The following is an 11,624-nucleotide window of genomic DNA, read 5'->3' on the forward strand; positions in this document are numbered from 1 at the left end:
GCCAAGAGTACAAAGTCCAAAAGATTCCTCACTTGCCTTGCAGGCAATTTTATTGGCCAGAAGGTAGAAGAGGTAACAAGGGGAATTAGCTATTCTGGATCTGATCCTAACCAGGAGTGAGGATCTGACTAATAGAGTGGAAGTGGTGGGATCCATAGGTGGGAGTGACCGTGGGCTCCTGGAGTTTGTGATACAAAGGAAGGGTGAGATTAAGAGAAGTCAAACATGCATTCTAGACTTTAAGAGAGCTGACTCCAGGAAATTTCAGGAAATATTCAGTGTCATTCCATGGACAGGAATACTAAAAGAGAAGGGAGTGAATGGTGGATGGGAGTTTCTTAAAAGTGAGATACTGAAGGCACAATTGCAAACAGTGCCAGCAAGGAGAAAAAATAGAAGTGTAAAACAACCAAAATCGATGTCAAAACAACTTTTAATTGAGCTAAGGTTTAAAAGAGAAATGCATAAGAAATGGAAGGGGCGTAAGGAATCACCAAAGAGGAATTCAAACAAAAAACCAACATTTATGGAAAAGGTTGGTAAGGCTAAGGCACAAAATGAACTCAGGCTGGCCAGAGAGAGTAAAAACAATAAAAAGGGGTTATTTGGTTAGATCCGTAGAAAAAGGAAGAAAAAGAAAACGGTAGGACCCCTGCATGGAGAGGGTGGTGAAATGCTAACAGGATAGGGGAAAGGCATAGCTACTCAACACCACCTTTGTCTCAATCTTCTCCCAAAAGGAAATTGGTGTTCAACCTGACCAGTGTGAAGCTGAAGGGGTAACAGGAAAAAAGCAACCCTTTTGATGGGAATATTCTTGGATTAATAGGCAGAACCCAAGTTTGAGTTGAGAGGGTCTTTCCTGCTCTGCAGTGAAATTCAAGCTAAGACTATATAATGTGCCTTGTTATGTTTGAGCGTAAAGGTAGAAAATTTCAGATAAATGGTAAATCATCTTGAGCAATAAGAAAGGGATACTCCAGTCCTTCAGTGGTTCCTTTTTGAAATAGCTTACAACATCCAGAATCTGTTTTACCACAGTCTTATTTTGAGCTCTATGTAATTTTCTTCATGTCCTTGTCTAGCATCTATGATTTTTTTTTCTTGTAAGGGATCACATTGCTATTAATTCAGTTTCTTTAAATGTTGTAATGTTGTATAGAGTTTTTCTTAATTGCTATGCATTCCTTTCCTTAGGAGACAGAACGGCCTATTGTGCGGCTGCAAATAGGAGAGTGATGGAAGTAATCAATTCTGCAAGGACCAGACAGGAGCAATTGCACACTCGGACCTTCCACAGAAATGGTGCAGAAGGAGAAATCTCATTGAACACTGATAGAAAAGCAATGGGTGATGGGCAGCCTGAACCAGACACATGGATTTATCCATTAATACAAATGAAACCTTTTGGAATTCAGATAGATGAGATTGTCACAGAGACTCTCCTGATGGAAGCAGAGCGGGGTGCCAATGTTTACCTTACCACTGGTTACTTCAACCTCACACAAGCATATATGGACCTGATTCTAGGCACCAGGGCAAAGTATCAGATCCTTCTAGCTTCACCAGAGGTCAATGGGTTCTTCGGGGCCAAGGGTGTGGCCGGTGCTATCCCTGCTGCCTATGTTTACATTGAACGACAATTTTTCAGTGAGGTGTGCTCTCTGGGTCAGCAAGAGAGGGTCCAGTTGCAGGAATATTCTAGGAATGGGTGGACATTCCATGCCAAAGGTGAGATATTGCCAAGAAAAGTGCAAATAATAACAAAATATAAAAACTTAGACTTCCAAGAGCTTGCTTATTCCAATAACAGAATACTTACATTGAAACTGAAAATTGGATTTCATTGGTATCTCCCTGCAGTACCTGACAGAAGTCCTGTCACTTGATTAGCATTTTCTCCTATCCTGTACACAAAAACCCTCAGCCTTTCCTTTTCCATCTCAGGGGGTTTCAGTATAGGTAGTTCTAGCAAGGCTAGAATGTGGACTATTTCCTAGAAATCTAATTCTAGAGATACTCCATATCAGTCCCTTACACTGGCATGTGTTAGGATCTAGGTCCCATTTCCCAATGAGCAAGATTAGTAGTCCTGCTTGAGCCTGGAGGGAACTATAGCCCAACACATCTAGAAAGTGTCAGGTTGCGAAAGGTTGTCCTTTGGGTGGAGATTCTGAATCTTTACTATTCTTTCACTAAAGGCAACTGAAATTAAGTAACCCTGTTGTAAATATAACCCTTGCAGTTTCAACTTCGATACTCTGTAGCAGCTGGGTAATGGTGTATTCTATGAAACTTTGTAAAGGACTTCCAAGGTGATAGTAAATAGACAGTAAAATTAGGCATTTCTGCATTCCTTTGTGTGGAGAAATCCAACTGTCACTTACTGTATATATTGGATTACAGCAAGCTGTGCACACTTTCCCAAAGGTTGTGTCCTTGTGGACTCCACTTCTCCAGGGATCCCTCCTTTTGTTTGTCTGAGGCTTGCAGTTGCTAATGATTATGGGAATGTTGCTATCCTCCCTGCCCCTTTCCTTAGAGCTTCTGGGAAGAGGCTTGCAAGGGATGGGGGTTGTAGGGAGTGCTGCTGACTAAGCCCTATTCTCTTAAGAAAACACATGTTTCTATACACTGGTGTGTAACCACAATGATGAGAATTGGCAAGGGGTTGTGCAGATAACAAAGAGTGCTATTTATGTTTGTCTTAGGATCTCTTCTTCCAGCAGGTTTTTTTTTCAATTGTGCGCCAGATCAGCATCTCTTCTTTAGTAGCAGGAGATTCGCCTGTTGAAATCCTGGTTATAATAGGCTTTCTAGTGTCACTACCTTCCAAGGCTGGTTCAGTTTTCTCCAACCAGGAAGGAAGTTATGGAACAAACAGGGCATTTGAAAAGAGTTCAGCCAACAGTGCTTGTGTTGTGTTGCAGAGTCTGCCTGATCTTGCAAAACTAAGAAGCCTGTTGTAAATCAAGAAGTAACAGTGGGTAACAATACAAAATGGCCCTGAGGAATCATGTTGTTTCCCATACCACATATTTGTTTTTGCCAGATTGTTGAGTTGGGGGTTTCTAGATAAAAACACACACAAGGAGCCATGCTAAATTCACACTGCAGACCTGTCTTATCCAGAGCTTTGTTAATGTAGTAGCAAAATGAGAAGTCTCTTGGAATCAACATGACTTGTAACCATGAATGTTAAAGTTATTAAGACATTTATTCCATCAGTTCTGAATCTCCTTCCATTGAGCTTTAATGAAAGACTTCAGGTTCTAGTATGCAAAAAAAGTCATTCCATCCACTTTTTCTATAGAGTGCAACCATGTTACCTTTTTTTTCTTTGAGAAACAGCTCCAACTACAGGCAGTCCCCAAGTTACAAATATTTCAGAATCCAATTATCAAGGGACAGAAAGTGAGGAGAAATCTTCTGAACAGGGGCATAGACAGGAAAACAAACACCACATGGGTGCTAACTCTTCCATATGCTAGCCAAATCATTCCTTCATTCATATATATATGTGTGTGTGAGCGCGCGTGTGTGCGCGCGCGTGTGTGGCTGGAGTTACACTTAAAAATGTACTTGTTCTTACTTGGATACAAATTCAACATAAAAACAATCCTTCAGAATTTTTTTCTTAACTTGAGGACTACCTGTATTCTGGTTTATTTCACATAAGGCGATTTTGTGTAGCCCTTAATTGCCCATTTCATTTCGCACCATTCCTAGTTCTTTTTTTTAGGTTTTTCTCATTCTTGTAGGTGCTAGGATTAGGACTATGTATAGGTTTCCTAGATTGATGACACCATAGCTTTTGGGCAGTATGTCAACAATTCTATTGTTGACGCCTTTTAAAATTATTCCCCAAGTGTAAAGTTTTTAAAATAGCAGCTTCACAGAGGTATTTTTTTTTTTTGCTGAGCTATCTTCTGCAAACCCAAGAGCCTTATATTGATTTGTCAGCGCAAGCTTGGATCTTATCAGTATATATGTGAAGTAGTTAAGAGGGATGTTTTTGTCCTAGTATGCATCTCATGTCATTTGAGTGTCTGGTCCCCATTTTAGAGGTGGGCTTTTGGATCTTGTTCTAACTACAACAAAAAAGTTGGTCATCCCATAGTTTACCTCTTTCTTGAAATATGCTCTAGAATGTTATTCCAGAATCATTAGGGAACTGGGTGTTGTCCATGCATTGCCTCCCTTGCCATATGCATCCTTCAGAGTGTTTTCAGACTCTGAAGATATGGTGTCCTTGTAAATTTACAAGTTGATTTAAAGTTCAGGAGCACCCTTTTCTCCTGCCTTAGGACTGTGGGATGTTAATTATTCTTGCCTAAAAACCGGAGAGCTGAAAGAGTGAGGATGAGGATAGGAACAGCAAAAAACAAACAAACAAAAAACCCAAAAACCCTTCATAGTGAAATCAGAGGTACACTGTGTGGAGAACAAAGTGTATTTTTGGAGGATGTTAAGCAATTGGGTGCCTGGTATCATTTGGGACCCAGATAAAGCTTCTTCCCTGCAACTGAATGAAGACTGAGACATTCTTGTATTTCATCTGAAAGGAATGAGGGTTGAGACATGTTTATATTTCATCTCAGCAAATTCAGCCTAGTATAGTCACAAAGCTAACACCACAATAAGAGTGTGTAGGAGATGGAGTAATGTAGTGATTTGCTAAGTCAACTTTCAGCATGTCTGAAGGCATTTTGTTCTGCTTGTCTTTGTGTGATGAACCACAGCTCAAATTGTTGGACACTGGCCATTTGTTTTTAAATCTATGGTTAGGAAAAAGTTGTGGGATGGTGAGTTACAAGAACAGGTTAGTAGCTTGGTAGACCAGGCTCTATTTTACGTGTGTTGATTATTCTGTGTATTCGTGTGCATTCAAGTCAACTCTTGACTTATGGCAACCTCATGAATGTCGTAGGGGTTTTCCAAAAGTAGGGTTCCCAGTTCTTTTCTCTTAAATATGGCCTACGGTGCCTGGTAGTTATCACTGGTCTGTCATCCAAGTACTTACCAAGGCTGACTCTGCTGAGCTGTCAAGATTCCTATTTGTATATAGAAAGGCAATTATATATATTAAATTAGTGAGTATGAAAGGACTTCTTTTTGTGTTAACAGAGGCTGCAGAACAGCCCCTGTTGTACAAGTTCAAACATGGGCACAATAGATTATGAAACAAGATTAATTCATATGCACAAGATTGCTAAAGGACAGAAGGAGCTTTATTTAGCAGCATGGTTCATGTATAACTGAACAGTATAGTGAGACTTTATGTCGCCAATTCCTAATGTATTGCAAGATCCAAACATTTAGGAAGATCTATGAGGAAAAGGGAAAATGCATTATGGAACTTTGCCATATCAATGTTTTTGAACCACAGGGTATCCCCAAGTTACCAACAAGATAGGTTCTATAGGATTGTTCTTAAGTTGAATTTGTATATAAGTTGGAACAGGAACATTTTTTAAAGTGTAACTCCATATATGAGCACTTTGGATAGCATAGGGAAGGGTTAACATCCCTGTGGTGTTTGTTGTGCCTCTGTTCAGAAGATTTCTCCTCACTTTCTGTCCCTGTGATAATTGGCTTTTGGAAAAAATCGGCTTTCTGTGGAAACAAGGATTGGTGATAAAGCTTCAGTGGAGCCCCCTTTTCCCCATGATAATTTTCAGGAATGAATTTCCTGTCCGAGGGGTAGAGTTCTCTCCCTTCCTGTTGTCTCATCCCTGTTCTTAACTATTAGTCATTTGTAAGTTAAATATTTTAATTTGCGGACTGCCTGTATTCCTTTCTGATTTTTCATGGTAAAGATGATGGAAAAAGAAAGTGGAAAATAATGTGATAGACTGTTACATCTCTCATCTCAGGCACAGAATGTAATATTATAGCACAGCAGTAATACCATTTCATAACCAGGAAAGGGACATGCTATCCTCAATCTTATTACTTGATTTACTGTATTTATTCAAGGCGAATGCAGCATCAAATCTAATGTGCACCTCAGTTTTCAAAACTCTGAAACCAAAAAAAAAGTATTTGCTGCCAAAAGTAATGCACAGTGGCAAAAAGTGCACTCTTTGTAATTTGGCCAAAATATGTACATTACAGTTGCTGCCTGCTTATAATTCCTTCTTTAAAAACACTAAAGCTTCCATCAATTAAAAAGAAAACATTAGGATGCATCTATGCTGTGAAATGAATCCACTTAACTGCCTTGGCTCATTACTATGGAATCCTGGGGGCTGTAGTTTTACAAGTTCTTGGACCTTTCTCTGCCAAAGAAGCTGATGCCTCACTAAACTACAATCCCAGGGCTGCATAGCATTGAGCCATGGCCACTAAATTAAGGATAGAGTACCTCCAGGGGCTCCTTTTGCTTTGGTTCAGCTCCAAGATTACTGTATTATGTGAATCTATTCTGCACCCTAAGGTAATTTAGCCAAAAAAAGGTGAGCATTAGTTTCAAGTCAATAGGCTAATTTGTTTATTTGCATTAATTTCCACTTTTCCCACCATAACTAGAACTCAAGGCAGCTCATGAATTCAAATGAGAATATAGGAAAGAATGCACAGATCTATAAATGTGATTATGTTTGTTGTTCATTCGTTCAGTCGTCTCCGACTCTTCGCGACCTCATGGACCATCCCACGCCAGAGCTCCCTGTCGGCCGTTACCACCCCCAGCTCCCTCAAGGTCAGTCCAGTCACTTCAAGGATGCCATCCATCCATCTTGCCCTTGGTCGGCCCCTCTTCCTTTTGCCTTCCACTTTCCCCAGCATAATTGTCTTCTCTAGGCTTTCCTGTCTCCTCATGATGTGGCCAAAGTACTTCTATTATACTTCTATTTAAAAATGAAAAAAAGGTAAAAAAAGAAAAGAAAAGCACCACGTGCTTTTAAAAGCTGTATCTTAACTGCTCCAAAATGGCCTTTATATCTTTTAAGACTACTGCTAGAGAAGATGCTAATTGTTTTCGACTGGAAAGCCTTCAATTTTAGGGACAAACCGATCCCTATACTATATCTTCTCTTCTTTCTACTTTCTAGATTAATGTTCAAGATAGTTGGTTGTGTTCAAGAAACAGTAGTGAAATCAGTAATTTCAGTTAGAACGTTTAAAAATACAGCTTCTAAACACATAGGACTACAAATAATAGTCAGCACTTAGAAATGTAGAAAATGTATTGGTATTCTGTGCATAGATCCTAGATTTGACATATGCTTTACTTGGTCAGTTGTGCTCCTGTGCACATTTCAGCTTTTTCATTTAGGAGAAAGAAGCTTCTGAAGAATATTGAGGTGCAAAAACAAAGCAGAAAGAAGTAAAATAAAAAATGTTGGTGTAGCTTGCATCTGTGAATAAATACAGACCCCAAGGATTAGTTCTCTTTGCTGCTGAGGCTGTTATTAGAATTACCATGTGGAATAGGGAATGTGTGTTGTCATAGAGAGCCTTGAACATGACCTGATTTGCCCCATTTTACAAAGGTTTTATAAGGTAAGACTCCTTCTCCCTTGGGAGTTTTGCACAGTGCCTAGTGAGCGATATTATCTCCAAGGAAGCTTCCCTGCTTCCTGGTTGCTTAGTGAGAGATCTGACCTGTTTGCACTTCTGGTAAATCTAACAAAATGCTTTGTTGCTTTTCCTTTCAAGAACAAACTATTGTTTGAAACACATAATAGCTACCATGGTAACTTCCTATGTCTGAAACGCTTCCTTTCTCCCTCTGTTTCTCTGCAGGTCTCTGGCTGTACCTAACAGGGAGCAGTCTGCCCTGCTTGACTTTGATTGGGTCTCCTAATTTTGGGTACAGGTCAGTTCATCGGGACCTGGAAGCACAAGTTGCAATAGTGACAGAAAACAAAGCTCTGCAGCAGCAGTTCCATCAGGTGTGCAACTCATGGGTTGATCAGAGTTCTGTGTGAAAGGATGGAAATGAGGGAATTTGGAGGAAAACCTTGCTCTAAGATTGCAGCAATTAAAAACTGAATGGAGGAGGTTGCATGACCTCTCGTTTGTGGTCACAATGCTGATGATATAGTCAGATAGTTGTTGTAAGCCAGAAATTTTCTGGCATAACAAGAACAGGCTGGTCCTGAAGGATGAAATAAAGTCACCAATAACACAGTTGCATGCTTTCTTCCTCTGATTTTATTATTGTCACCATCTGAAATGAGCAAATCAGGAGTATAGCAGTCCACTGTTCCCAGCTGCCATTCTTCCTCATACTCTGTTCCTCCCCATGTTTAAATAACCCACAGCCAGTTAGTTTTGTAAGAAGAGATAACGATTTCTTGTGCTTCCTGGTTTCCTTCCTTCCCACAAATCTCATCCTTTCAGTAAATAAATGTTAGTGTTTCCTTTTAATGCGTTCTTCTTGTGGGCTTTAATTTAGATTATTGTTTTTTGAGGTTAATAAAAATGATGAGGGCTCTAAGATTGTAGCATTATTTTTTTTTATGTTAATGCTCCTGTAGACTAAAACTCGGTTTCGGATTGGTTTGTTAGTTTTTGTCCATTTGTTTGCTTTACATTTTTAATGTATTAAAGTATCCTGAGTCTCAAATGCCACTTTACACTTCTAGTTAGGAGTGGTAAATAAAAAATGGCACGGACATTGTTTGAATCTTGCTGCAATCAGGCTGAAAAGTTCATGCATCAATGCAGGCTGCTAAATACAGGGCGTTGATTGTGGTTAAGCGTCCCAGACAGTTATTATTCTGTGGCTATCAGTAAACATTCTCCTACCTTCATATTCTATGCATTTTGTCAGAACATTCAAGATAGAATATTCGTAGACTCATGGAGTTGGAAAGGGCCATCAGATCCAACCTCCTGCTCAATGCAGGATATCCAGCGACAGCACCCTCAACAGGTAGCTGGTCACTCTTTTTCTGAAGAGGTCTAGAGAAGGAGACTGAACCATAGTATTCCAGATGAGGGCTAACCAGCACAGAATATATTACTTCCCCTGACTTGGAAGCCCTGCTTCTATTCATGCAGGTTTAGGTAGCATTTGCCTTCTTTATTGCAGCATCACACTGTTGGTTCATGCTCAGCTTACCACCAACAATAATTCCAAAGTCCTTTTCACATGTAGGACTGCAGAGGCAAGAATCCCTCATCCTATACCTATGCATTTGGTTTTTGTAGTCTAAATACAGAATTTTACATTTGTCTCTATTGAATTCCCTTTTATTAATTTCATCACAAGGCCTTTTAAATTCTGTTCCTATCTTCTGAATGGAAATTTTACTGTGGCTCCCATTTTCTCTCTCAGGTTCTCTAGAATTCACATTCATCCATGCTGGTTTATGGAAGGCTGAAAAACATAAATGAAGTGTCTTTGAATCACTATATTTATAAACTTAGTGAGTGGTCACTGTTGCACTTTACAAGGATGAATATTGCTCATAGCTGCTATTTTATAGCTTGTCGGATATTTTATTATTTTTAATGGATAGGGGTTATATTGTTATTTTATGTGTAATGGGGTTAATATTGTTGCTAAAATGTAACCTTTTATATTTTGTTGTATGTGTATTGTGTGGCACTACTGAGTGCATTCTGTGAGCTACCCGAGTCCCTCCGGGGAGATAGTGGTGGGATACAAATAAAGATTATTATTATTATTATTATTATTATTATTATTCAAAATTGTATTACAACCTAATGGAATTTTCAAAGTCAGATACATTTGAACTGTTGGAAGTGCAGTAAGAATTTAGGTGACAGCCTAGTGATACATGATAGCAGATCACTGCTCTTAAAAAAGCAGCCCCCTTCTCATTTTGTCTGTGCTATATACAGTTTATCCTGTCCTGGTCTAAATCTGGTCTGGGAGAGATTATAACAGGGGTGGCTATCATACTGCCAGGGCTGGAAATGGGGGGCTGAGTGGAGCTAGGCATGGTGTAGCGAGCCAAGATGAAGTTGGGCAGAGGTCCCATAATTGAATCAGAGAACTGTGTGTACAGTAATCTGTCTTGTTAATTCAGAAATAAAGACATCCTTGTGATGTAAGCATTGCTTTCAAATATTGTGGTGTAACCATTGTAACAGAGATGCTCACTTTCCCCCTCCAGCTGTCTTGTTTGTACTTTGAAGGAGCTTAGTATTTCTGGGAACTGCATTGAAACCTTGACGGCACATTCATTTTAAAATGCAGCCTAGGAGTTTTTTTTTTCTAAAGAGAAATGAACAGTCCGGTCTCCAGAGATTAAAGTCAGGCTTCCTATTTGGACAATTATAGCTCAGGGTTTGGCTGTGTTACGGGAAAAAGAATTACTGCAGGGCCAGATCTTGCAATGCTTTCCTCTTTGTTGTGTTTGTATACATGTGTGGGTTGGGTTCTGTGTGTGCAATTACTTGGGTTTGGCTCAGCAGGCTTTTGATGCCAGATTTTGAAAAGCTTTGGTAGACTGACCTGAGATTCAGATGTGGGCTCATTTGCAGAATATACAATATACCAATCTGAGTCACACCTTGCATGGTGATTCAAAAAGGTTAAGGACAACACAAAGTTAAAATCTTTTAGTAAGAGTTCGTGAAACATGGCTTGTGATTCAGAGATTCAGATGTGGGCTCACTTTTCGGAATACACAATACCTTGACCCTTATTGCATCTTGCATAGTAATTCAAAATAGTTAAGGGCAACTCAAAGGTAGAGTCTTTTAGTTAAGAGTTGCTGAATCTTGTGTTGTTATAGTAGATGACAGATAGGAGGTGAGGCACCTTTTATTGGTCATGATGAGAACTAGTGTTCAAATTTACCTTGTAGTTGTAAATTGTTAATTAAAAAAGTAAAAAAAATATTTTACATTTTCTCTTTTTCACTTTTTTAGGAACAGATGCAACTCTACCTACATTCTGGAATGGTCTCTGCCTCAACCTTTGAACAGCCCAATCGCTATATCAAGCTGTGGGTGAAGTTGGTGACACCTCTGATTAAGAACTTCTTTTGAGAAGAGAGCGGCTGGTCCTTGGGTAAGTTTCTTATGTTGCTGTTAATGTCCTTAGTTTTGCTGCAAAGAATAAAGCCTGGTGCCAAGGACTTGTATCAGATTATCATTACTAATGGTTGTGAGATCTTATTCTATTAGTCTGCTAGTGTTTTCTAGGAAAAGTTTCAACATTATATATATGTGCAACTTTGAATATTTCAGAAACTACTTTGACCCTCAAGAACTTTCAGTCACTTTCAATAAATTTGAAGACATATACATAATTCCCATACATTTTGATAATCTCTTTAAACTGCTGTGTCTTTCAGCAAAAGCAGAAAGGTATTTTGTGGGGGAAATCCAGAACCAATTCAATGTATTTACATCCTCTCCTTAGTTAAATGGTGGCGTTTTTCTTAAAATGTTATTTTGCCTATATTGCTATGAGAAGAAAACAGTTTAAATACTTATCACCATTAATAAATGATGCACAATGAATGTGTATTCGACTCTGGCATTTGTGCCAAGCCCAGAAAGAATCTAAGTAAATAAAGCTGAAACAGCAAAGGAGCGATTGCCCCAAAGAATTCGAATGTCCACCAGACCTCCTCCCCATATTAGGCAAAATGGTAACACCCTTGTGTCATATGAAGAAAGGTAGATTCTGGTTT

General features: G+C 39.2%; 1 protein-coding gene across 3 annotated transcripts in view; it reads left to right on the top strand.

Moving 5' to 3' along the window:
* The window catches only part of PGS1 (phosphatidylglycerophosphate synthase 1), a 39,840-nt gene that overhangs the window by 26,539 nt on the left and 1,677 nt on the right, over positions 1-11,624 (top strand). For all 3 annotated transcript variants that reach the window (XM_060764369.2, XM_060764368.2, XM_067463843.1), the window contains exons 7-9: positions 1,198-1,731; positions 7,750-7,898; positions 10,855-10,996. In XM_060764369.2, coding sequence (XP_060620352.2) covers positions 1,198-1,731; positions 7,750-7,898; positions 10,855-10,974 — 803 coding nt within the window. In that variant the 3' untranslated portion in view covers positions 10,975-10,996. The remainder of the gene's footprint in view (positions 1-1,197; positions 1,732-7,749; positions 7,899-10,854; positions 10,997-11,624) is intronic.

This window comes from Anolis sagrei, chromosome 2 (genome assembly GCF_037176765.1).
Source record: "Anolis sagrei isolate rAnoSag1 chromosome 2, rAnoSag1.mat, whole genome shotgun sequence".
NCBI classification, from domain to species: domain Eukaryota; kingdom Metazoa; phylum Chordata; class Lepidosauria; order Squamata; family Dactyloidae; genus Anolis; species Anolis sagrei.